This window comes from Lepisosteus oculatus, chromosome 2, assembly GCF_040954835.1.
Source record: "Lepisosteus oculatus isolate fLepOcu1 chromosome 2, fLepOcu1.hap2, whole genome shotgun sequence".
NCBI lineage: Eukaryota > Metazoa > Chordata > Actinopteri > Semionotiformes > Lepisosteidae > Lepisosteus > Lepisosteus oculatus.
In genome coordinates, this window is record NC_090697.1 from 72,548,163 (window position 1) to 72,576,130 (window position 27,968).

A 27,968-nucleotide genomic window follows, 5' to 3' on the forward strand; every position below is an offset into this window, starting at 1 on the left:
TCATTACACCACAGCAGATAATGCAAAGAAGCAACAGTTTTTTTCATAAAGTTATTTGCTCACACCTGAGAAAGGCTCCATAGCCGAAACGTGGTTTCCTTTCTTCTCTTTCCAGCATGGAATAAACCTTTACTTGTTCCTTTGCAGCCTACACATGCTGACGCAGCTCCCTACTTGAGTTATTTCATGAAGTATAACAATCATACAGTAATCAGTGACAATTAATTACTTCTCACTGCACCTCCATTGTGGGTCTAATTTATTGACACCAGTGAGTTGTAAAAGTCAAGGTACTTGTAATTATTTTACTTTTAACAATGCAATCAAAACCAAAAGGCCTGTCACAATAGATTTAGGTCTGTGGATTCTGCATTCCAGGAAAGAAAGACAGCTTAATCCCAAAGACGAATTGTGATGCTCAATAGCACAATATATAATTTTCTGATCACTATGTACACATTAACAACACTTCAACACCGAGCAGCACAAAGATAGCTACAACAGACAGATAAGCTTGTTTCTACAAATGGAGTCCTACAGACTGTGACGTGACCACTGCAAGAATCCCTTGCTGACAGACTTTCTTTACCTACTGTGTAAAAAAGCAAGCAGGTTTCCAAATTCTCCTGCATTTGAAAACAGGGATTTCCACTAAAGAATAAGACATTCCTATTTTACTGTAGGTATAGTAGTTTACAATTGTTGAGGTCCTTTTACTTGGAAAGGATTGATTTCCTGAAAGTTTGTGCCTGTGATTTGTGCACCATTATACTGCAATTTGCTTTGCAGCTGGAATCACATTCTCAGTCTCACAGTAACACCTCTGATCCATAAATGCTCATCATTGTACCCCAGTTTCTCCAGGGTAAAAACATAAAAAAAACACCCAGAGAAACATTGGGATTAACACGGGAAAGTGCACAACAGCCCAGGCCTGAGAGGAAGAACGCAGGTCCCTACGGGGGTGCCAGGGTGAGCAGACAGGCAGCAGTCTTACCTGGGCAGCACAGGGAAGCAGGCGAGCCAGACGCCTGGAACAGGAAGGGGTTAGTGACAGCCTGTGGGAGCAGCGCAGGCGAGGGCGCGTCCGATTGCGAAAAAGCAAGCATGTGTGCGTGCGAACACTGAGCGAGAGAGACTGTGCAGGAGCCGAAGAAAACCGCCTGGCCGTTCCTGAAAGCAATCGGAGTACAGGGACGTCCTCACTCACTGTCCAACATGTATTTTCTAGGACTTAGAAAAAAGGATCTAGCCAAAGTCCTCAGAAAGAGGGCACCACTTATTTCTTTGCAATTATGTCTTTTCTTTCTACAATTACTTCTTTGAGAGTGATAACTGGAATGTTTCACGGAGACAACTGTGAGTGTGTGCTGTTGCCTCAGTGCACTTTTTTAAGGAACAGGGTTTTGCATTTCCAAGTGAGACTGAGACAACTGTAACTGGCCTGAAAAAGTAGGGACTTTGGTTTACCTCTTATTTAATATTGAAGTCAACCCGAAGTACACCAGACTGGTGGAATCCAGGCATCAACTAGCAGCTCATATACTCGAGCTAGGCAACAGTATATGAAAATGAACAATGGAATAAGCAGGAACATACTGTATACAAGCACCTGAACCTGCCTACAGGAGGCATTTTTAGTGAATGAGCTGGTTAAGAAAGAGGCCTGAAGTTTTGCTCTTTCTCTTTACAGAAAAAGGTTGACATTTTCTGCTCTTTTTCTTTTTTGCATATCTTGCTTGGGTGACTTTTTTGTGTTGTAAAATATTTTCTGGAAAAATCCCTGCACCCAACCTTTCCCACTGTGGGTGGTTGGAGTATCGGGCCTTATTTGCTAGCCTGTGTGGAAGTTGAGAAGGGAAGAAAATGGCTGCTGTATCCCCCACCAACAATCAGAATTTCTCCAGATGTTTTAGAATGCTTGATATCGTAAAGAGCCTGTGCAAAGGAACAAGGCTGCATGGAAAAGGATTTGGACAAATTAGGTGGATCCAAAAGTACAAGTACAAATACTGTGAAGTGCATATCCTACCTCTCACCAGCCACAAACAGTAAGCTATTTGAATTGTAAAGACGTATTAGTGTTATTTGCATTCAAACCACCATCATCTCTACTCTATAATACCTCACTGTTACCCTCAGGTGGAGCTGAAGTTCTGTTTTTCTCGTTTCCTCAAACCCCGGAGTGTGATGTATAATTGGTTTCTCTTGCAGACAGCAACAAGAGCTGTATCAGTGTCATATTGCTGCATTACTGAAAGACCCTATCAGCCTAACTGATGAATGAAGCTATAGTGATGTGCTCAGGGAGCTTTGTAAACTACATCAAACAACACAGGCAGGCCATATTGGATTTGTATAACAGTACAAATAAAGGGCCCTAATTATCTCTCTTGCTATGTTGCTGGTCTTCTTATCCTTAAAGCTACAATAAACTAAAACAAAGCTATCTGCATCTCTTTTCTTAATGAAGGCTTGTACATCCATTCACAGTGAAAGAGGCTTAAGTATTTGCACTAATAGTTTTGTTTGCCACAGATAATTAACTTGTAACAACTTTAATTGGATGGCCTTATATGGTCTGTATAACCATAAGGAACATTTAAGTTGGAGAGAAGAAGGAAATTGCCCTTGACAACAGTTCTTTTCCTTGCATCTTAACCAAGATATATAATGGCTGATAAAAAGCACTTATTATAAACCAAAACAAAAGCATTCTTTCTGTATGCGACACTCAGCACAGCAGTAAACACCAGTGAGTTCAGAGATTGTGCAACCCTTTGTATTGCCAAGGAATTCTCACACAAACCCATGTTACATTCACATTTACATGTTTATTTAACACTTTTTTGTCATTTCATAAAAATAGAAGATACACATTGAATTATACATTGTTGCTCCAACACAGAACTGGGCGTTTTTGTATAATTATTTTTTTCCAAACAGAGAGGGTACAATTTGTTTTTGTTTTTCACAGCAACACAGAAGTAAATTTCTACTGGCAAGGCTAGACCTCTACTGAAATACAGCACTCTGGTGTCTAAGAATAAGGTTAAGCACTGGGATTGCATAGGTTAGCCACACAGAAATCTGCAAGAGACTCAGCTGTACAGTGGAGAGAGTAGAGAGATAACAGGACAGAGAGAGACTCAACATGGGGGTGAAGGCAATTTACAACATTCATCAAGACACACTCATTTACACTACTAATTTGTTTTTAAAGAGCTTACGCAAGAACTACACTAGAGTGACCCACATGCTGCAAGTCTGATGAGCAGGGTTCAATGTGCGAGTATTCCTGTGCTGCTTTAATTAGCCAAAGCACGGGGGTGATGACACCAAAAAAGCCAAAGTGCAATTAACCCTGACTTTTAAAAAGGAAGGAACGGTATCCTTTTGCCTTAGCGCAAAACTCAAATTGCTCAAGTAACCTGTGACCCTCTGTTTTCAGACACTAAATATTCAGGTTTGATTGACTGAGGTTTTCTCTGGATCCTTAAATGGATTTTTTGGGGTAGATAAAACATTAGTTTCAGATCCCTGAGCAGATCACTGACTTCTTGGTCAAAATACAAACACCAATTAGTAGGCTCTGTAATGTTCTGCTTTCATACCAAAGACATGCTGTAAGAGCTAAAGAATGCAACAGCATTTCAGAATCTTTGAAATCACCATATCTTTTGAGAATGAATAGGAAAGCAAGTGAATTATTTTAAGCTTTACCCTGTATTATTTAAATGAGAGTACTCTACAAAGGCAAGCTCAGCTGCTGCAAAAATGGGAACATTCAGATCAACAACTCCCCTCGAATCCTTGAGTTTTGCAGTGCAAGCAGGTGCTGAAGACTGAAGTAAAAACATGTGGCCGAGACCTTCCAAAGCCTGGCAAACGAACGCGCCGCAAATACAACAGCAGGGGAAGAGAATCTACAGGTAGGCAAATATTTCTTCTTCAGTTCCAAGGAAATCTAAAATTGCTGCACCAATTTAGAAACACAAAACAATCCTCCCTACAAACAGGGAATGTTTGTAGCCTCCATGGGCTTGGAGGAACGAGTTGGATCAGAAGGACGGGAAGAGGGGGAGAAAGAAGAAATCAAAGATCAGTCCTCCGAGAAGAAAAGGAGACAGTAGCCCATCGAGAAGACAGAGACATCAGGAAGAATCTTCCTTCATCAGCCCTGCTTCCTATTTAAAAAGAGGGGTTGCCGAGAAGGGGGATCTCACCCAGATGTACCACAGGAAACAAGCCTTTGAGACCAGGGTGCTGACAATGGAACTGCCATCATAACAAAAGCACCCCGACAATTCCCACAGATCTCAAGAACAGGGATTAACCAAACCTCGTCCAACCCCAGTGATGGACTCAATAACTCCTTAACTTTATTAGCATCCTTGAAATGAATGCGTCTCAATGGCTCAATATCTTTTAAAGGTACACAAAAAACAAACATAGAAGAGAATCGCCACACAATATAGGCATGGTCCAAAGACCGAACAGAGGGAGCAGCTGAGACTATACTGGAGATGGATATGTTAAAGGATGCATTTCTTCACCGGCTCAATTAAAAAAAGGGCCACACACCCCTTTGTCTTTTCTGTTTTCCTTTGGCCTAAAGCATGCCAGTGCCTGAAGCTGTGCATGCCATACGAGTCTATAACAAAGCCATCACTGGACTCACTAATACCACCACACACATACAGTTTCATTGATGGAAAACTCTCAACACGCATCTACTCCCAAACCCCTTATCACAGCAAATTTGCAAAATAATGTTTAACCTTCACCTTGTATTTTCCATTCCTTCAACGTGCTGTCCTATGTTTTGTTGATTATGCAGTTAATGTGTATGTACTGTATGTACAAAGTGGGTGTTTAAGGTATTCATTTGACGTGACCCCGTTCTCACTATGCTTCTATACACTAGACTATGATTATAGGAATTATTTTTCACATCTAGTTATGGCAGTAACTATCACCACAGTCTACAGTTCAACATAGTAGAACAGAAAGGAATAGCTCATGCCAGAGGTTTCTAATCCTGGTCCCTGAGAGACAGTGTGCCTACAGGTTTTTTATGTCTCTCCAAAGTACCAGCACTTGGAATACCAGGGCCAAATAAAGCCAGGAACAAGCTGATTCAGGTAATCATGGGCGGAATTCAAACACAAATCTGAAGTTACATTGGCCCTCCAGTACCAAGATTGGACACCCCTGGTTTATAAAAAGGAGAATCAGTATAAAATGGGACATGAAAACTCTATCAGATGTACTGAAGCAAATTCTAACTGGTAAACTCTCCAATGGGAAATTTAATTTGTAGTAGACAAAATGTGAACCATCTTATGTTCTGATTTCCTTTGCTTAATGAGAAGCTGGATCCCTGGTTTCAGTCCCCCTTTGAGGCGTTGGCTGATGACAAAACCCTCAAAGGGAACAAAGAAGGAAATTGGGTAACAAACTATAAGCTTAGGCTTCCATTGCCAAGGACAGCAGAGCAAAAACCCAGTTATTATCGGCCTCTCAGTATAGCACATGCTGCTGTTTCTTCACACTTGCCAATTGCTAACCAATAAGGAAAATACAGTAAGTCCATATCCCATATCCCAGTATTCAACTGGTATGGACAGACATTAAAGGTGAGGCAAAGTGGGATAATTTTGCTGTAGTTCACAGAAGAAATCTCCAAAGCACCCCCAACTCCCAACAGTGTAATGTGCTATAAAACTTAGCAAGACTGTAAGTAAAATAGCACACCTACAATGGTCCTACAAGTAAAATAACCCTCCAGCAGTAACACTCACTCAAAGGCCTCACCTTTATTACTAACACACAAGAATTAGCAGGAACATACAGCAGTTAGTACAAATTCAAACACTCAGGTGAAGAGCTGAATTTCCTCCTGTTCGAAGTCATTAAAACAGCTCTTTCCCAGCAGTGGTATCATTTCATTTACATATCGGTTAAGGTACAATGCACGGTGACGGCTGAAGACAATTAGGTTTCGTCTTCACATACATTCAGGATGCACGTGAAAACAATTCAAAGTCACATTAAAGACAGTGGAAAGATTCCACTCAAGTTTAAAAATCAGCAAATATGAGCGTTTTATATATACAGAAAAGTAAAGAGTGCTTGCTTTGATTGGTCATAGTGCATTCTGGCCCTGTAGTAAGTGTAATCAGTACTGTTCATATTAATACAAGCAAGCTGCCACCAACAATAGGTACTGGTCAAAAGAAGGAGTTAGACAAGCAGACAGAATTAATTGTTAACTTTATCACAGCCAGATTTGCTGAATATTACATAATACAAGGATAAGAGAGATGAATTGGCAACAGTATCTCTTCTTGTGGATCCCATTGGCTTCCATGTCTATCTGTACAGCTCAAATAAATTTGACTCATCACAGAGCACAGCCTCACCTAACTCCAATTACAAGAAACAAGAGATAGCAGTTGTGAAGTAGGAGGAACCCAAAACCACTGGAGAAAATGCACTTGGGTGCAAGAAAAAAAACAACCTATCTTTCACTTGTCTAAAAATGTCCCATTTCATGTGGAAAACCTCCAATAACAGGGCTTTTTTAAAACCCTGGGCTTTGGAACCTCAGTGCTTTCCTCTTTTGCCCTGACCTGTCTCACACCATTTAACTTAGCATTCATTAGAACTAAACCTTTGCTTTACTGAGACTGCTGCTAATTTCTTTAAGTTCATTAAAAAGGTGCTTTAGGTTACTAAAATGTTAGGAGTGAAACTGAAACTGAACTGTCCAAAGGGTAAAGAACCAGAAACGATTATGTCATGTACTTGGCTTTGGAGCCAGCCACCAGGGTTCGAATACTCTCTGTGGACACCCCAGACACATCAGTATGCCCATTCATAACTTTCTCTTGGTCGTTGCAGACCAGTCAAACAGCTTGTTTGGCATTTAACCATCAGGAACCAGGAAGCATGGGCAAGAGAGCAAATGTGACAAGAACTGAAATACATTGCAGCTGTCCTTTAATTGTCCTGACTGCGAGGGGCTTTTTGCATTTGAGTCTACAATTATTTGATACCGATCTATAATTCTAACTGTTAATTAGCAGTTTTGTGAGACTGCAGCCCTGCAGGAAGATGAATGTCAAGAGTTCAGACTCTGGATGCAACTCATATTGTCAACCCTCCCAAAAAAAAAAAGGAGACTACAATTGAAGATTAAGAGGAAATTGCACATATAAAGGACGGTGTCCTACTCAACCATCAGGTATCAAGTCTTATTTGTATAACTTACGTACGGAGCCAATTGGCTTTTACCTACGGCACAGTAGCAGCAGTGTCTTGAAAACATACCTGCTCGAGGCAGAGATTAATAATGTCAGATGGTGCCAGAGAACGCAGAGCTTGGCTTAGTCTCCCCCAAAGATAACTTGATATAAATCCACCTCCAACTGAACCGACTGCACAAAAATCCTCATCCCTTCTTATTCTTCCCTTCTTTTAGAATAAAATCCTCATGCGTGTTGGTTTAAATACAGACGTTTTTGCATTGCATTGTTTTTGGACAATACATGCATGCTATGATTTCCCTGTTCAATCTTAGCAGCCTACTTAACAGCTGGGTGTTTGTTACGACCTGCCAAGCAAAAGTACAGATGCGACAATTAAACTGATATCCCCAGTGTGGCAAATCAGGATAGCTCACATAAAACATGGAATTTTGCACCCTTCCATACAATTCTATACAAACCAGTTTTAAATGTGAGAGTTTAAATGTGACACAGAGGTTCCCAACAAAAACAGCTCTTCGGAGATCAACAGAGACCCTTTAAAATACACTATCAAAAAATCCTTAAAGGTCTTACAGCCCCCAAACTCCTAAAAATGTAAGTGTAAATCTTTTATCTAATTTTTAATTTTTAATTACTTAAAAATTCACTTTTGCGTCTATTACTGATGTGAAAATTATATATAATATACTATATTAGACCTTTAACTTCACATAAAGCACTGAGACTCATTCCAGTTACCTTTCACCTAGGTTAGTGTTTACACGAAATGTATAAAATATATAGCTAGGTACTATAAGTGCTTACATGAAAAATATAAAATTTAACATAAAGGTTACAGTTTCCTTTGCATGGAGTTTTGCCTCTTCCAAAATCACAAATAAAAAAAAAAAACTAAGTCAATATGAAAGCCTTGCAATTTAGAGCTTAAAGGCTGTTTCCCAATTCCACAAATATAACAGCCATACTGAACACAGGAGGGCTTATAAACAAACATATATATATGTTTAATGTTACCATTTGAGTGAAGAACACATCCCACACTTTCTTTAATTTAACCCTTTAACCACTCAGGTGTACATGGTTAAAATGATTCTTGTCTTACTACTTCCTGTTCTAGCTTATAAACACTTCCTGTCATCATATGGCCAGGGTTACAGAAAGCAGCCAAGAATGATAAGTTCCTTTCAGTGTTTCCAACTGGGAGTGACGCAGTACTCCCAGCTGAAAGCCAGACCAAACTGGACAGAGAGGGAGACAAGCCGAGAGGAGAGAGCTCAGAAGCTTCTTCCTGCTCTCATCTCTGCTTGATAAGCAGTGAAGAAATAAACAGCTGGCCGCCTTCTCAAACACAGAAAGAAAAGACGAAAGACACTTGCAACAGGATAGATATAGGGACACTATCTTTACACTCTTGAGAACAGTGTCATAAAGAAGACAGAAATAAAGAATTCCTCTTAAAACTATAATATATCATTGTAATCATAAGAATAATATATTTATATATTGATACTCCATACATTCATTCTATAGCACTCTATCTATATTCACATTTATGCTTACTGTGATATTTGAAATATCTGTATTTACTTTTAAACACTTTATATGTATTGTACTTATACTATCTGTTTAAAAAGGGAAAAAAAGAAAAGGACATTTCTAACTGACTTTATACACCAGGGAAAGAGGATGTGCTGGAGGGGGAAAAGACACTTTACAGTAGGTTTGCAGTTTAACAATATACATCATTTTGCAAGAAAACCAAAGAACAACAAATATGGACAATATCAGCAAAAAGAACTTCAGGAATGTCAAGAAAGCGAGATGGCCATCACTGGGGGAGGGGGCAGGGCAGTGAGTGCCAGCATAGCAGGACTGAAAACGGCACAAAGGTGACATCTGTGGCTTGGGCACACAACATCCGGAATACCGGCCACTCTCCACATAAAACCAAATTTAATGGAAAAATTGTTCAGCGTCCAGGTGATCCGCAAAAGTCAGTATTAACGCCCTCCTGGTTATCTTTTGCTAAACACCCCGGGGATTCAGAGGTGAGTACTCTCTTAAGAGCGCAACAGTCCTGGTTCCCTTTCAGTCTGTAGCATCCTATTATCGGGACAGAGTCCGCCCACCGATGCAGTGTTATCCAAAGTTCTTTCGACAGAGAGGCAGCTTTTCTCGGTGTCCAACAGTGCATCCCAAACCAGTGACCCCTAAACCGTCAAATTACCCCTTTCAAGTTATCTTACTGGAGTTGTAATACCCACAGCTTTAACACTCACTAATGCTGTTCCACATTTTTCTGCCTTTGAATCATGTGCAGGGCAGCACAACATAGCGGTGTCCAGGACACAAGTATTCAGTACCATATGTAGACATACTAATTACACCAATTATGCCCATCCAAAATTACTCAAGTCCTTAAGCATGTGCTTCACACTCAAAATAATTAACAGTTTCTGATTGTCACTGTTAGTATTGTTGGAGGTTTTAAATCTCTCTCCTGGGAGAATTCAACAAACATGGAATTTTCAACAGACTCTTGTCTTCTGCAGAATGGGTTAAATTATCTGAGGAAAAATAATTTTGAATTCAAAACAGCCACAGAACAATAATATGGAGTATGTAACTGATTCTGCAGGAGACAAGCAATTCCTCTGACAAATCTGTCTGTGGAATTCTCCAGGGAGCAAACTCTGGTCATATACCAAAGGTGATGAGAAAATTAGTTTTGTTTTTCGGGAAAGAAGCAGCTCTAGGGTAAGAAACTACTTGAAATGCAATGGCTGGTTTGCAAAAGAAAACATATTGTCTTAATATGCAGGACTTGAGTGAATTTGATCAAACGGTTACCTTTTCCTGCATCTAGCTTACATTAGACACGTATCTGATGAAAACCTGATTTAGTCTGGGGATGTGTTCAAGACCAGCAACCAGCTCCTTGTGATCATACAACCTTCATAGACCTATAGTAACAAGTGTCCACTATTGATCCAAAAGTAGGAAAGATACATAAACACCAATGAGAGAGACTGGCACACGCTACCCACTAGCCCTGTGGCTCACCACATATCTGCACATGACTAAGCAAATTCCTAAAGGTACTGCAAAAACCTAATTGAAGGTTTAGGCATGCACAAATTACTCTACACTTTTATGATCACTAGATGTCTTAGAATAGTTCAGCATTTCATGGTCTGACCAGTATGCTTTGTGGTACAATTTGATAACCATCTCAGGATTGTACCATTTAATGCTGAGAATGTATACAGTACATGTTAATTCACTACCCGGATTCAACCAAGTCAGAGACTTGATGCCTTTCTGACACATCTTTTGACATCTGTGGCTTGATGTATTTATCAAGCAATCGAAGTTGCAGTCTTACTTAATCTAAAGTGCAGCTGGATGCTGATCCTGAACACACCCATTGTAAGCTGCAGCATGTTAGGTGCATGTTTAGAGCATATCTGCCACACCCATATTAACATACACACAGGTAGGTTTCTTAATTTGGCAGGATCTCCCAAATTTAAAATTGAGAATTTGTGAGAATTTCAACATAAGTGTGCCAGCCCACTTAGGAAAAAGAAAACACAAAATAACATATGAAAATAAAATACCCATATTACTAAAAGCTGTAACTGGTACATGTGTTTGAATATGCACAATTTCCATGCAAGAGCCTTTGGTACAAGGACAGACAGTATAGGGACAACACTGGAATGAAGCAAAGCACTATGGATGTTGTAGGCAAAGGGAGCAGAGGGTCATGGATTATGCAGGTAATGAAGAAATGGGTAAGTGGGGAATTGTGGGATTTGTAGTCATTGGACAGGCAGGGTTCAAGTAGGCACACAAAGGGGTTATTATTTTACATTATATAAATGTCAAAATGTTCTCCAACTAGTCTGTTCAGCTATCATCCACTGCTAGCAGATGCTTTTCTGTGACACTGCAGTGAGGCTAAGCAATGTGTGATCAACCCTGAACAGTGTTAAAATAGACAAGTGTAGCAAAACATCTGTACAGATAAGCTGTCAGGGAATCCAAGTAAAGATAATGCTTTGGATAGACTAAGGACATGACAAAGTGGACAGAACTAAGAAGCTTCACAGCAGAAGGGATTTTGCAGAAACCCACCTAACAACTTTCCAAAACACACTAATACATGTTTAATATCAAAGTGCTCCGAAGGGTTCGAAAGCGCTGTTGCTATGCGAAAACATAAAACACTGGGTAGCAGATCTCAGACAGCCCAGACAAAGTGAAAAATGAATGCCTGACTACAGCAAACCCTTACTACATATGACACAAACAAGCTGGGAGATGAGCCGATCTGAACACTCGGACACTTGGAAAATACGGAGAAACCAAGACAGGGATACAGATGGTGAAGGAGAACTTGGAGGGAACGGTATACGGGCTGAGCAGAAGACCATTAACGAGACAGAAAAAAAAATAAGGGTTTCTGTGCATGAGAAAATGGTTTGTCTGGAGGTGGGAGAAGGTTTTGCCAAGGGGAACCTGCAAGTGAGGACCCAATTAAAGTGGCCTAAGCTATATGATGCCCCTTCCCTCGAACTGCCCGCCCCAGTGCATCGCCCCCTTCCCCTACAGGTCGATGAGCTGGTCAACAAGCAGCAGAGATCGAGCCAGGTTAGGGATGCTGGATTCTGAGCTGCCGCTGTTGTTGCGAGAGTGACCACCTATATGTGTGAGAGAGAGAGACAGCAGCAAGGAGTGAGAAGAAAAGAGAGAAGAAAAAAAAGAGAGATACGGTAAGCAGGGCTGTCCCTTGGCCCTGCCAAAGAGAAAGCATGAACTGGTACTGAACTGAGACCTATTCTACTTAAAGGTCTTATGGTTTCCTCTTATAGAGTTTATATTACATTACTTGCATGTCAGTTTCCACATTTGTTCATACACTGATGCACAATCTCAATGCAAACTCCAAGTCTAATTTTTACATCAACAGACCATTTGGCACACAGTCATTACAGACATTAAATCATGAGATTTGCTGATTGAGCAGAAATGTATTCCTTGCAATGTGAGCTCTTCGTGTGATTTCATAAAAATACACTTGCTTTGAGTTGAGTGACATTTGGCAAAACGATCAGGTAGCCGCAAAGTTATTCAAGAAAATTTAACTGATTATCGGCACAACCGAAGTTGGCTTGTTTGACAGAAGTTGCCTAGCGAGAGAGGTTATTTGTTCAACAATCAGTAGACTAGGTCTAAGAAACCAGGAAATCACCTTTGTGAGGAAAAGGTCACTGCCTGGAAAGCAGAATGCCATTTCACAGGTTAATAATATCTTCTGACCAATCTGCACAATGGTTTTCAGAGTTCAGAGGCTACAGCACAAGAAACTCCAATAAGAAACCATAATTTAGCAGAATGACTGCACCTCAGGATGCTCAATGCTCTCCATGTCAATGATGTCCATTCTGGGGTAATATGTCAACGGCTCAGAGATTACACGTCCGTCTTCTGCCAGTGGTGGAGTGTTTGATTCACTTAGGATTACAACATCACAACTTCAATAAAACCATGGGGAGGTCTTTTTATAAATCTCTCTGGCCCGAGACCAATACGTATCTGTAGGACCACCTCACTAGTGGAGACAACAATGTCTGACCAACACTCGTCAGCTGGCTGCAACTGCACAGGTGGAACAACTTGCGGCAGTCTATCCAGAGGGTTGGTCAGGTCTATGAAAAGTACCGGTATGTCTGAAATATGCAATGAAATTAATTTACAATTGTCACACTTCCTTTGTGAATCCATGTATATCATGTATCCTAGTTTGCTCATACACGTTGACTGTGGCCTGCGGCAAGTTAGAATGACTTACTAATTGGCCACAGAGTCTCTCTCTAAACTTACACTGGAAGAAGGGAGAAGTTAGAATTTCACACTTTGCTCCCACTGTCCTGAGTGGGGAAGTGACACCAAGAAAAAGACTTGCCCTCCCTCTTTTAAAAGACATGCTCCACCAGAAAAATGTCCACAATATAATATTGAACAAAGAAAATAGAGCCGCCAGTAATGATATTTAATTATCACTGTGTGCCAATTGGTACTGTATTGAAATTTGTATTGGAATTTGTGGGGATAGCACCTTATCTGCAAAAGTGTTCAGCAGGATACAATAGGCCTAGAGACTTCCCAAGGAAACAATATGATTTTTTTTTTTAACATGAGTAAAATATGACCCCTAGTATTTGACAAAACATATGCAATGTGGGGATAGTCACCCTTTACTATTTTGACATTCTGCATTAGAAGCTGAAGGCCAGTGAAAACATCTATTCATCTTGTAAGCAGAATGTCTACAGGACATGATCTCAAAAAATAAACTAAGAGCCTTATGTAGTTGGAAAACCTCTAAAAATGAACATGTGGAATATGTGGAAAGTGGAATGTTTTTAATTACAAACTGGTATGAATAAAAAGAGCTCTTCTGAACTCCGAAGCAGGGTGTGCCTTTCAAGACAGGTGTGAATCTTGCCCACAGTGATCACTGTCTTTGGTTAGGAGCATGGAGGGCATGACAAACAACTGGCCAAGCACCTGCTTGTTGCTTGATCGGGGATAGACTAGAGAATACGCGCCGCCAATTAGTCTGACAGCATACTGATTAAACAGATTTAGGCCCCTGACTAGACAGCTAGCCTGTAGAGGGCACACAATGGGGGTGTTTAACCCACTCGCTCTCTATGGGCGGTGTGGAAGTACATTTTCTCAAAGAGGAATTTCCCCTGCTGGAAATCGTGTGTGCATGGAGGGGGCTGGGGCCGGATCCCCTCCCTTCCGGGGCAGGGAGGTAGTGGGAATCCGAGCCTTACCTTGGGAGGAGTTTTTGGAGATGAGCACGGGGATGGGGTCGAACTCGTCCTCAGTGCCTTTCTCCGAGTTCTCGGGCAGATCAAAGCCCGAGATGAGGTAAGTGGAGTCTGCAGCAGGAGGAGGGACAGAGAGGTGGAGGAGGGGAGGTGTTAGTGCTGGGGACAGGGCCAAGGAGGCAGCACTGCCAGTGCAGAGCAGCCACACTGAGAAGCACAGGCAGTCAGACTATGAGCGATTGCCCTGTATAAGAGAAGCACTCCATGATACTGCTGTGCAGGGAGGCCGTTACCCTGCTAGCATATCATTCAAGTTCTAACTAATGCTGAGTCATTGGACTGAATGTCAGGTGTTGGGGATTATTCCTCTTCAAATTTAGTTTCAGATCCCTGATGAGCAGTATGCATTACTGTATACAGTCCACACTCTAGACTAAAAATGTAAGTGCTTTAACCATAGGCATCACTCGCCCTTTTACAATCCTCAACTGAAGCAAAAAATGCGAACCCATTTTATATTCATGATGGGCAGTCTACTGTAAGTATATAGTGGTTTTTATGCTTTGACTGAATATCCTTTTCTCTTTTCAAGTGGTGCCTAATAAACCAGTTGTTTGGGCCACATAAAAAAGAGGTAAAACTTTTATTGTGGACAGATTTACACAGGGTTATTTCCAGCGGTTATTGCTAGCAAGCAAACGGCTACAGAACTGATTTGTGTAACAAAACAAAGAGGAGTTCTTACAATAGTGAAGCAATAGTAAGGCAATTGCTAATAATGATACTGTAATTATTTTAAAAGCTTTCTTTCAGCTTTTGCTCGAATTACTATTGGCCAAGTGGAAAAAAGAGAACATGCTAAAAGGTATGTACACAAAGGTAACTCTGGATGGACAATGCAGAGACGTCCCCACTGTGGAAACGACTTTACTTCTTAAAGTTCACGATGCGTGGCTGCAGATCTATTTCCCCCCCTGCGGGGTTCCGTGTGAGTCTTACCCGACTGCGGATGGGCGGAGGCGAGAGAAACTGGGGCAAACTCATCCAGACAGGCAGCAGAACCGGCAGGGGCGGCGGCACAGGCAGAGGAGGAGGAAGGCGAGGAGGCGGAGGGTCCAGCGCCCGAGGAGGAGGAGGAGGAGGAAGGAGCAGGGTGAGGCAGGAGAGAGCAGCCCAGCAGCGAGTCCTCCCCAGTCAGAGAGTCTGGGGGAGGGGGTGGGGTGGGGTAGGGGGGGTTATTAAGGCAGGATCAGAGATGGACAAAAGAAAAGTAAAACAAGATGTTAGCTCAAGCAGAAGAAGAAGCCTGTTAGAGTTAGTACCCTTCCATGCAGCCCTCCTTTTTCCGTCGTGAGGCCTAACAAGCTACAGCACAGGGCCGTCCCTCCCATGGGCCCCCGAAAACAAATCCAGCTCCCCAGATTATCCATTCCAGCCTTTTTTATCACAACATCACCGAGTACCGCACCAAAACTGCCCCAGGCTTCGCGCATTCCAACCATGTAGGATTTTGAACATTGTCAAATGATCTTCAAAGTCTTTTAACCGCCAGCGAAAATCTTTGAAATCGGAGTTTGTCCATTTCAAAGGAACTGTTGTGGAATAGTCTTCCCAACACCCACAGTTTTTTAATTTAACTAAGACCCTTAAGACAAAACAACCAGGAATGTAAGAAACCGAAATTTCTAAAAGTAAAAACAATAGCATTCGACAACAGTATTCCTAATAAAGGTTTGCATAGATAAAGTAATAAGGTAATAAAGGAAAAACTGAGTACAGAGAGAAGAGTTGTAGTATACACTGTTAAATTAAATACAAGTAGCTCATATTAAAATTCATAAAAGTTTCAGCCATTTAGTTTGAAAGGTTTGGTAAGATTTTGCTCCACCACTACACTTTAGCTGTTGAAAACGGGGTTTTGAACCGAAACTCAGAGGGAATCAGCAAATATCCTCCCTTTCAGAGCTGAGCCCAAAGCCAGACAATGCCTCATTCGTCCAGGTGGTATCAGCAGGACGCAGGACTGAGGGCCAAGCAGTGTCACAGTGCTACATTTTATCATGTGGGAGTTCACTCCCAACCCTGAATTATTTCAGTACACAAATACATAAATATGAAAGGTGTAACTGACATTTTGACACCTGCATTTGATCGAAGGCTGCGTTTATTTGACCAGAGCTTACATTACTAATCACCTTAGCAAACTTATGTCTTGCAAACAACATACCACACTGCACAGGACTTTTAAAATGATCTTGTTTAGCTTTCTTTGCATCTGATGCAGTTGAAATGGGGAATGAGCCTGCAATTCTATTCTAACTCGTTCCTGAAGCAAAATGCCTTTACTGAATATACAGTAACAGGGGTAGCTGTAAAATGTTTCCGGAAGACAATCTGCCAACACAAACTCATTAAATCAACTTAAAACACAAAATGAAGCCAGGAGGATTAAGTGGACAGCTAAAATCCATGGTGCTGTTTAAAGTACAATAAGTACAGAATGCTGACCATATTGATTCCCTTCTCTGTGTGGACTCTGCATCAGAGAAAGGAAATCTATTCCAGAAAAAGAAAGTTTCCTCAGCTCAAAGGGCACTGAAAAAGTCTTCAAAGTCACAAATCCCTGCAGATATCTAGTAACTGAAATTTAAGAAACAAAATTCTATTATAATCCTCTTTTAGAATTTCAACTGCTCGGATTCCCTTGACAACTTGCCAAGAAACACACAGTCTAAAAGAACACAGGCGCATCTGACGAAATCCTCATCCCGAAAGTCGACCTCCCGCACAGTGCAACAGCCCTTTTTACCATGATATATTAGTGATTCTCATTGACTGCTTTATTGTAACTCCCTGTGAGGACGTACAGATCTGCCTGTGGAAGGAAGACCTGTAAGGAAACCACCTGCCTACTGTATATCAGTCCACTTTTACAGGACAGGTTATATGGAAGCACACATACAAACACATCCCCATCCAGTACAGCCTAAAATACACACAGCACTCTACCATGACATAGCTGGGGCCATTGATTTGCAATTTCACTCAATTTCACAGACAGGAGAAAAACATACTGATTAAATACCGATTACCCTGCCATTTCTTTTTACAAGAATTCAAGCTTACGCTTGGTTAAATAACCAAAGTGTACCAGGTTTGTGCAGGAAAGCAGGTTATGCATTCACTCATCTTGTAAATTATTAACAGTAGTTCTGCTACCAGTGTGGGATAGCTTTCACCAGATCGGCCAAGTATGTCTGTGCAAAGCTCACCATTTAAAAAAGCTTGTGGCAAACTTGTCGAAGCTTGTCTCAAAAAAAGCTGTCAGAACAGCAAATGAAGAGCTTGAGAAACAAATCAAAAGGAATTACCAAGGTAGGTTCACGTTTTCATGTTAAGGATCTCTTAAGATCAGCCTTGGAAAACAGGATTGGATAGGATGTGTTTTTCTCCTCGTGAGTGTCAGCTGAGCTAGCCGACTGTATGAGAAGTCATATGATGAAGTCATATTGGGAGCACCCGCAGCATGTGTGATAGGTAAAACCTGGATTAAGACATGATCTGTATGTCAGGTCTTCAAAGTATGAACCAGTCCACAGCCGGGACGTGTGAGCACCCCTAACACTCTACACAGAGCGTCAGCTGACCTGGTAAGCTGGAGGAGATCGACTCGTTCTGGGATGGGAGCCGCTGAGGCTGGGGGGGCTCCAGTCCTGGGATCAGCGAATCCACACACACCTCCACCTTACCTGTGTGAGAAAGGAGACGTGTGAGAGAGAGATGGATTAACCACGTTCGAAGCAGCAGAGACGAAGCATTGGAACCAGAGAGAGGAAGTTCTTGGGCTCGCAGTGATGCGGGGGTAGGGTGTAGGCATTCGACGACAGATTTTCAGGGTTCATGTTTCCATGCAGTTAGTACTCCACCAGATTGATAATGCAAACACGGTTATCACATTGCACCACATTAGCAACATGTGCATCACCCGGCAGCTTGAGTTTTAAACTGCACACAGACACCACAAAGAAGCAGGCTGAGGCACGCCAATGTCTCCCACAGCAACATGGAGCACCAGCAGCCAATGGGATTCGGACAGACAGGTGGCCAGCAAGGCAGGCGACAGAGCAGTTACCGTTGTTGGAGCTCTCTGCTGAGCTGCCGAAGGGGTCGGCCAGGGGTAAAAGGTCAGGAAGCAGCAGAGAGGTCTCGGGGGACTTCAGCCCCTCGATCAGCTTCTCTGTGAGTCACCCAGATAGACAGAGTTTCAACGCGTGGAGAGAGGAGACAGAGGGAAAGGTGCACAGGGAGGTCGGAGAGGAGGAAGAAGGAACAGGAGAGACACGGAGGAGGGCAGGAGAGATTAGGAGAATTCGGGGAGAAGAGTGAAGGGAGAAATGAACACAGATAAACAGAGGAAGGAGGGTTGAGAGCAACAGAATTACAGAAGGGAGGGGAGAAAGAGTGAGGAAGCAGAACAAGGATAGGAGGGATTAAGGAAAAGAGAACAAAGTGAAGCGTTAGAAACGGAGACCAAGATGGAGGTTGCAGAAAGAATAATAATCATATATACAGAGCGAAGCCAGCAAGAAAAAAAAAAGAAGCGGAGTTATCAGGATAAGCTTGTAGCAGAATGGTGGAATTGTACATTCAGGGAACAGGAGAATAATCTAGTCCCCATTCCTTATCCATCTTGCCCTGTTCACTCCACTCAGACAGGCTCATGGAGATTCAGGTGGCCTTGCTTTGAAATCCGCAGACTTCGAACTCTAATGGGAACGTACAGCCTGATCTTCGTTCTGTATCTTTTCTTCCAGGCACATTCTATAGAACATCGCAGGTTCATATTAAATCCTGTGAACTTAATGTGGTGTTCTTTCGGAAACCTGAACTCAGGTTGGGAATATCTAAAAAATATGAGGTGTGCATCATGTTCACATTTTTTTTCCATTTAATCAAAACAATAGACTTTTTGAAAATTTTGACGTCTTCCCCTTTTCTGCTAAGCCACACGCCATCTAATATTAGGTGTTGGTGAAACACAGCCAACTATGGCCATAGACAACACATTGATCACATACCTGCTATGCCTACATACACCTGCACATCAGGTCCAGATCTAATACATGTAATTCTTTTTATAAATCAAATGTGAAAAATATTATAACCCATTTCAGGTTTTACAAGCTGCAGGCTCAAGTACAAATCATGATAAATTAAAAAAATAAATATTTAACAGCATTTTTGCTGCACATCTGTATATGAATTTATTAAGGAATTAATATGTTCACACTTGACAAGTGTCTAAAGCTTGTAAAATTGTCATCTATAGGCCTCCTGTTAGCAGTATTAACTCCTTTGCATATTATAGTATATATTTCTAATTTCCAACAGGGTAAACAGCAAGTAAAACAAACTTACAACCAGGAATATGCTCAAAATTAAAAGTGCAGAGAAATTAATATTTTTGTCTAGAATGGTATGAGAACAGCCAGCTCTGAGGTTAAATCTGTTAATTTTATTGTACAATCTGATTGCAAAAAGGCAATACTGTAATGTTATTTTTGCTAGCAGTTGTAAAAATTAAATCCAGCAGGTGGAAGTAATTCACAGGTACGTCCATACGTACAGCAGCTGCCCCTGCTGGATATAATCCAGAACTGCAGGAGTGAATTCTGTAACAAGAAAAACGCAAAGTTCAGTAACGCCATGCCTATTCATAGCAGTCAGGATTGCAGTGCTGACATGACTGGATGTTTCAAGAGACCTATGTTAATTTCAAAGTCTGACCTAATTTGGATAGAGAGACTGACTTCAAGGACAAAAGCAGCTTGGATTCTACCTGCTAAACCAGAAGACTTGTTTCATACGATGAGGTAATGCCAATCTGCTATGATCACAGTTCTGAATGGCTACACTAGGTAATGCTTTTCTAGGGCCAGTTGAGTGTAAAGAAACCTAATTTTTTGTCTTGTTCAGTAGATGATTCTATTATGGAACAAAGCAGCTGTTTCTAACGTGGGTTGACGCTGAATTAGGGGCAACAGCACCTGAATTATCTAGGTAATTATTTAGGCTTTATTTAGATTATTTAATTATGATTTATTTAGGCAATGCTTTCATCCAAGTTGGAGTATACAGGAACTAGCTGGTGAACAATGCATCCACAACTGTCACTGTACAGCTGCTACAAGCAGGACTGCAGCTTTGTTTCATTCAAAGGCTGGAGTACAAGGAATGGTGTCATTACCCGAGGGCGACTCATGATTCAGCCACCCAGAATCGCCTAAAGCAGCATCTGTCTACTAACAAAACTCTTATCTTAACCACTGAACCACCTAGCTTGTTCATATAATTAAAACTAAATGTGATAATGTGGTCTATTTATATTAAAAAATAACACCATAAACTGCAGTGACATTAGTCAGTCCAACAAAAAATGAAATACTCAATTTTCCCTGTTAGCTGTCTATTGCTGTCAAACTATCATGCAAAGGGAGTACTGAGTCACTCTGTACATAGCACTTCCAGATGCTGCTTGTTTCAGTTGAAATAACCACGTGGTTAACTTTTCAGACTGCCCTCTGTTTAAACTTCCTATAAACATGCACATATCCACGATCAACAAAACACACAAGGGAAAACTCATTCCAAATGGGCAAGATGTTCAAAGGGAATTAGTTAACACGGGTCCTCAATGATCACCGCTGACTCTAAGAGTTCTTCATGGCACCATGCTGATTACACAAGTCTACGGTAGACTAACATGAGACAAAAGTTAGTGAGCTCCAGGATTGATCCCAGTCAGTCCTACACATGCAAAAATGTGACCAGTACACTGGAGATTAGTTTTTCCAAACATTGGCACATCATAAATCTGTCATTGACAGGCCAGGCATGGTACATATAAACAGGTAGGCATGCTTGAGGTTTTTACTGCTCAGCTGCATTTCAAGAAAGAACTCTCCCCATCTGCTTTTACCCTGTTATTTTGCTTTCTACTTAATTCATTTCCTGATGTCACTCCCCTCTGCTGTTTCTGCTGAGGCTGCTATTGCCAGGTTGCTGGAAATTTGCTGTTCAAACAAAACATTGCCCAAGAAAGATTCCTCAAGGACTGATCACATGGAAGTGAGATGGGAGGATTATATGCTAGTAGTGCACAATGCTCTGAAGAGCACTGCTGTAGCACTGTGCACAAATTCCTGTGAAATACTGATATTTCTCCCCACCTCACTTATTATTATCTTGCCTTGTGGAATCGATGTTGTTGCCAGTTTCTAAGCCTGGCAGATGAGAGTCCAGGAAGAAAACGACAGCAACAAAGGAAGAAAACAAAAATACAAACTGCAAACAAAATGAAATGTCTGGTAAAAGCAGATGTAATAAGGCAGACGTCTCACCCATGTGAATAATATTAATGACACAGCATTAGTGTCACCAAATTCAAACGTCAATCAGTGCATGTGATCCCCAAACAACTTCTCCTATACTTACAATCCTCAGAGCTGATTGGGGTACTGGGACAAGAGGGTGGGGCTCTCAAAACAGGGCGCAGCACAGATTTCCCCCAGCCCCTTTCACTGGGGAAAGAGGTCAGAGATCACTGCTGAGAGCTGTAACAGGGAATACCTTCAGCCATCAGTGCTGCCCCCTACTGCATGGAATTACCACACACGAGGCTTCTGAACTCCGATAGAGTGTACATGAAGCAGTACAGAACGTTACTTTGTTATATTGAATTGTCTGCTAAAATCTCCAATTCCTGGACAGCCTGACAGAACAATAGCTACATCAACACTGTCTTTAACAAAATCAAGAAAAAAAAACTACATAAGACTCTTCAGATGTAGCTAGAAACCATTCAAATTTCAATGTGGGAAGCTAGACTGTAACTGAGCCACAGCCTACTCTTTCCCTTTTGAAAAAAGCTGATGATCTAAGCGTCTTTTTATTTTTGTTTCACTCAAACATGGCTGCCCCCCCACACCTGAGTACCAACTGTGTTTATTGGATACTTTGCCTCTGAAACCCCCATTTACAGTTGAAGCTTGCTACCTACAGCCTTTTCATACTGCTAAGGAAAGTCAAGACACAGAACTGCTCAATAGCACTGAATAATAGGACTACAAGGTGAAAGTCAATGAGATTAACAACACCTATAAACCACAGCTCTGTGTGCACAGGGAACTAGGATGTTAGGACTGTAATATCTTCAGCTCACAGCTTGTCTGTACAATTCTCCCACTTAATTCTAACCTGCACCAAGTGCACATTTCTGCATTTTTTACAAATCGTATATTTACTTGGGTTTAACCTTAAAAGGGACATTTAGGTTTATCTGACCTCAACTATTTGTATACTTTAGAATTTTAAAATTTTTGGAATTATCTGTATGCTTTAGAAAAGTTCATAGCTTCAATCTGTATCCTCTACAGATAAAAATTTTAACAGATGCCTTTACCACAAGTATTTTTTTCAAGGACAGAAGGAGCTTGCACACACTATACTTATCCATTATCTTTTCCACAGGAGGATCCAGACTGCTTTCTATGACTGGAGGTACATTCGGAAAATAAAGAGACTTTGCCAAAGCTGCTCCCTAAAGAAAGTTCTACATTACCACCAGAAAAAAAGCACTTCACATTACTTAGCCTGGCCCTGACCTCATAAACATCTACAATGTGCCTCATATGTGTTTGGGGGTTCATGCATTTCAATCACCCTTTGAAACCATACAGGAAAACCTTTTCATTATCACTTTCATAAGAGCACAGGGTATGCCAATGAGCAATGAGCCTTGCACCAGGCTATGTTCAAACACAGAATTCAAAGTCACCAGCGTAGTAAAGAGACCAGTACCAGAGTATATTCCTACAAAAAAGTGGCCAGCCAGGCTAATGAATGAACCCTTTCAATGAAACACCACCCAAATAAAACAGGAATGTCAGTAATGTAGAGACAGGTAATATTAATCAGTCAAACTGGACTCAGAAATTCTAATAACACAGCCAGACATCAGACAAAATCACAGGAAACACAGATGGCAAATGTTGGTCCTGGAGGGGAATATAGTTAAATGATTTTCAATCCCGCTAAATCCTTTTAAATCAGTGCTTTACTTGATTGTTTCCAGGTATTAAGAGACTGAGATTTTAGAAACTATTATGAAATCATGGCTAGAATACAATGCAATTTGTAATGGGCTCTTTAAAGTACAAACTTGTACTGATGAAGTGGCCAGCAAGACAGGATCACAATCAGTTACACCTGTAGGTCTGGATGCTCTGGTGTTCTCAGTGGCACAGCCCCGAGTGTGTATTGAGGGGGAAGGGTTGTTACCTGGGGTATCTGATAGGGGCAGGGGGATGAAGGGATCCGGAACGCTTAACAGTCCACCACCAGAGTCCAGGCTGAGAATATCAGCAGGCCTTTCTGCTAAGCACGATACACACAAAGAGACAGAGAAAGAAGGAAAGAGAGAGGACGGAAAGGTGAAGCCAGCTATAATAATGCACCTAGCATTTTAAAAAAGCAGTGCAGAAAGACACACAATAGAAAGAATTCATCACACAAGTCTACCAAGCAACATATTAATAATATTAGATCCCACTTTACTAATGTGGGTAACTGATGTAACCCATCTTACATTGTCAACACTGACAAAAGGTATAAAGCCAGAAGTGGCTGAATCTTCACAATAAAGCTCTGGTTCCCCATAAGATGCATTATCACCACTTTTGTTGACAACTGTATGTATCATTAGTCATCTCAAAACCTTTCAAATCAAGAAACACTGAAATCAAATTTCTACTTTCAAGCAAAAGGGGCTGATTGGTGGATGGCCTGATTCTATTGCCAAAATTTTAAATTAACAGTAGTAATCCATCCATTCTCTTTATTAGAGAATGTGCATATCCCACATGTAAGGGAGATAAAGGCTGGCGAGATCTTCGTTGTTTCTGTGGCAACTGCTTAATTTCGTAAATAGCAAATTAATAAAACAAAAAACTGAGCTCCCAAAACAGCAATTCTATGGTTCATCAAGACTGAGAATCCGGTCATTCCTTAAAATAAATTAAAAAAGGAAAAATAAGGACTTGCACAAAAGGAATTTTTCAAGAAAGGAGCCTTCTGTCTTTCTGGAAAATTATTTCTAACAGAAAATGGTTGCTGTATTATACAAAACAAACCGGCCTCTGCAGCTACTGAGACAATGAGAAGGTGCTCAGAGTGAACAGAAGCCAGAGAATATGGCAGTGTTCAGCAGGATCCGCTGTCTTTTGGATGAGATGTTAAAATGACATCCTGACTACATGGTCATTAAAAATCCCAGGGCACTTTTAGTTAGAGAGTTCACCCTGGTCTCCTCGCGAAGTTGCGCTCTGAGCTTGTACAGTCTGGTCTTCTGAAAGGTCCCTCCTAACTCAACTCGTAAAGCAATGTCTTATTCCCCCTCCTCATCTGATGTGTACTGGGGCTGACCAGTGCCTGAATCTGCCACTCAGAGATGGATTAAGTGGGATCTCTTCTCTTTGTTGGGATCCTTTGGGGCGAAAAGCACTAGTTAAGTTTAAAGAGTTGTTATTGTAGTTTGTGTTTGGGTGACAATGCAGTGTTTCTTATGAGAGTGCTTGAACAGGGCTGCAGCCGGACTGGTTAAAAATGCAGAAGAAAGGGACAGAAATCTGCATGAACTGCAAAGCAACCCATAGAGGAGAGGAAAGTCAGTGAGATATTAGAAAGTTAAACCAACCATGCTGTAAATAATTGAAATGCACCCACTTTTTAATTGAAGGAAGAGCAGTGCAAGTTACAGAAGTAGACTGAAAGTGTGCAGTTTGAAACCTTCCTTTGTGGAAAGTATACAGCCTCTCGTGTCAATAAGAACCTCAAGGGAGGAAGCTGTTCCTGCCCTTGTGCCAGAGTATTTCCCCTTCAGTACACTGCGCACTTTGCGTCGATCATGAAGAGGAAAACTACAAACACTGAGGTGTCCCACCACAGACAGATTTTATCACAGTACATCGACAGCTGCCACTGAGAACTGTTCCTAGCTCAGTGACTGAACAGATGCACCTTACATAAGACAAGACACTTTGAGAAGGAAGAACATACAGGGAGGAGTAAGAGGATATAAACAGATAGATAAGTGCCTATTAAAGGGTTGTAGACAACATGGAGGGCAAGGGCATTCAGAGAGGTCTTACCTGTGTCTGGTTCGGAGTGCTTGTTCTGTGGGAGGCAGGGTGAGGAGCAGCATGGAAGGACAGAGGCAGACAGGCACACAGACAGTGACAGAATGTCTTACCTGTGCCGGCAGGAAACGGCTTAACAGGGAAGGCAGTGGCAGGGGGCGTGGGAGCAGGCTGCAGTCCAGGGATGAGGTTCTCCGTGGAAGTGCTGACTCTCTCTGCTGGCTTCCCTGTCAGCCCAGAGGGGGAGAGAGGACGAGCAATGACACAGGCAACTAGGTCATTCCAGGGTGTCTCACCTTATATTGTCAACTCAAGGTGAAAGCTGAGGTGTGCTGCTGATTCTTCCACATTTTCATACATTGTTCCTTGACTAGTGGTTTTCAACTGAACTGAGAAGGAATGACTTCACACTCCAGAGAAAAAAGGTTTTATAAAAAGAGAAAAAGATTCACTTACAATGTAACTTTGTGACAAAGGGGTTCTCTTAAATTCATTAATCCTGGAATAATAGGATCAGCTACCTCACCTTCTTTTACAAACTGGATTTTTGTGCCAAGTGCTGAAAATATTACTGACTTTTAATTCCCTTTAAACAGGAAATCAACAAACTATGAGACCGATACATTGATTAGAAAATCTGACCCATAATCCTTAGTAAGAATTCTTCAAACAAACCCTTTTTTGAAAATCAACATTTTAGTAATAGTTTAACAAAATATTCATTTTTAAATTGATATATATTCTTTGTCTTCACATCAGAATGACTAAACTAAAGACATATCTTGAGTGTTCTACAAACCTAAAACTGCTGCCCTAATTCTATTAGGAGATGCTACTTTTTTTTTCTAAAAAAATCTGAAATACGTGCACTCAACTTAATATCAAATAATATTATAATCGTACCAAATCGGTTCAACAAATGATTCAACTAAAGAGAAACTTCATAGAATTCCAAAAAACTCTAGTGAACTCAGATCCACTATGAATACTTTGCTTGCTTCTTTTAAAAGTTTTCAACTTATCAATGTGGGCAAAATGCCTCTCTGTAAATAATGTATACTACCAGATGACTATGTTTATAATACATTAATGTATTATTAATATACTGCACACATACTGAGGTAAGTAGTATAGCATATACACTCTATTTATATATCATAGGGTCACATGGCAGAAAGCTCCTGCCCAGCAGAGTGATGTCTTACCATCAGCGAGTTTGGCAAAGTCCTTGTTCAGCAGCTCCTCGGCGGTCAGCTTGGAGAAGTTGTCGTTGCCGAAGGGGTTCCAGGTGGACACCTCAGTGGGGCTGCGCAGGGCTGGGGCGGCGGGGGGCTCGGCGGGCTGGTAAACACTTTGCTGGGAGGAGCGCGGAGACCCCGAGGGGGTGGTGGTCGCAGATCTGGGGAGCAGATAGACAGGTTAGGAAAGCAATAGAGTGGGCATAACAGCACACACCAAAGGCCATTAAAGTGTGTCAGGAGGCACCAGCTTTTACCATGCAAAATTCAGCCTTCACTGAACTTGCTGCACTTCCAGATCCCACAACGGAACCCTCTGCTTCACACCAGCAGACTGTTGCACTGCTCTGCGTTGCTGCTATTGCCTTTTTACTGCTGTAGAAGAGTGTCCTCTCTTGCATTTTCATGAGTAGATGTCATGTTGCATGGTACCCAAAAATAAACTAAACCTGGCCTTATCAGATGACATGGAAACCTTAAATTATATAACAAGGCTACTAAATGAAAGGAATTCTGGGGTTTCACATTTTCATCACTAGTTCAAATTCGGACACTTCATCAGTTCATCACAGACATGCAACAGTTTGTAGCATATCTGAAACCAAAAGGTGCTCAGGAGTAGTTTCACACTCGGTTCAGACTGACCCATGCTGCCTATTATGAATGCAAAAATTTTGGACTGAAAGGGCGGGGGGGGGGGACGCAAGTTTTAAGTGCCTGACAGGAAACTCAGGAATAGCTTCCCCACACCACTCTACACTCCAAGGAGCAATCCAGATAAGCCCCTAGGTCTGTCGTGCTCACTTTGACTTGTTGAGGCAGGCTTCGGCTGCAGCAGCCTGCAGCAGCTGGGTGGATTTGCTGATGGGCACCCCGAACACTGCGCTGTGGGTCACATCACTCAGGATCCTCCGGTGCCCCCCCCGCGCTGCCTTCGGGGAGGAGGGGGGCGTGAGAGAGCCAACCTTATGCATTCCAGATGCCCGGGCTGGAGGAATAGGCTGGCAGGAGGAAGAGACGGTGAATAAACTGCTACAGTTTGACAAGCTACCAAAAAGGTCGGACAGGCACTGCAGATCACAACATTCCAGTGCTTTCATTTAGGTAGGGGGGCTAAAGATTCTGCTGTCCCAACACACAAAAACACTGGGGAGGCTGGGTGAACACACACAGTAAGGACAAATATAGAGGGTCAAGAAGGAAGGCAGAAAACGCAGCAGGCAGACAAATCCAAGACAAGGAAGAGGAGACAGTGAAATCACGTGGTGACCGAACGCATTACTGATCAAGAATATCCCAGCTTGCAACCACTGGTGATCGCCATAGTAAAACCATGTCTTTGCCTAGTTTAAGACTGGCAGTCAGGAAATCTGTAGCAAATGGTTTGCAGCAAAATGGTACAACACAATAAAC

At 41.7% G+C, this 27,968-nt stretch overlaps 1 protein-coding gene across 9 annotated transcripts in view; it reads right to left on the minus strand.

Moving 5' to 3' along the window:
• Window positions 1-27,968, minus strand: part of aak1b (AP2 associated kinase 1b) — a 62,996-nt gene that overhangs the window by 4,576 nt on the left and 30,452 nt on the right. The window contains exons 13-21 of one of the 9 annotated variants that reach the window (XM_015364847.2): window positions 27,360-27,556; window positions 26,523-26,716; window positions 25,431-25,544; window positions 23,462-23,557; window positions 18,255-18,359; window positions 17,770-17,871; window positions 15,122-15,325; window positions 14,126-14,233; window positions 2,815-11,980 (exon numbers count right to left, since the gene is read on the minus strand). In XM_015364847.2, coding sequence (XP_015220333.2) covers window positions 11,886-11,980; window positions 14,126-14,233; window positions 15,122-15,325; window positions 17,770-17,871; window positions 18,255-18,359; window positions 23,462-23,557; window positions 25,431-25,544; window positions 26,523-26,716; window positions 27,360-27,556 — 1,215 coding nt within the window. In that variant the 3' untranslated portion in view covers window positions 2,815-11,885. Of the gene's footprint in view, window positions 1-2,814; window positions 11,981-14,125; window positions 14,234-15,121; window positions 15,326-17,769; window positions 17,872-18,254; window positions 18,360-23,461; window positions 23,558-25,430; window positions 25,545-26,522; window positions 26,717-27,359; window positions 27,557-27,968 lie in introns of those variants that run through there. The other 8 variants (XM_015364402.2, XM_015364333.2, XM_069183019.1 and 5 more) reach the window with 8 other exon arrangements.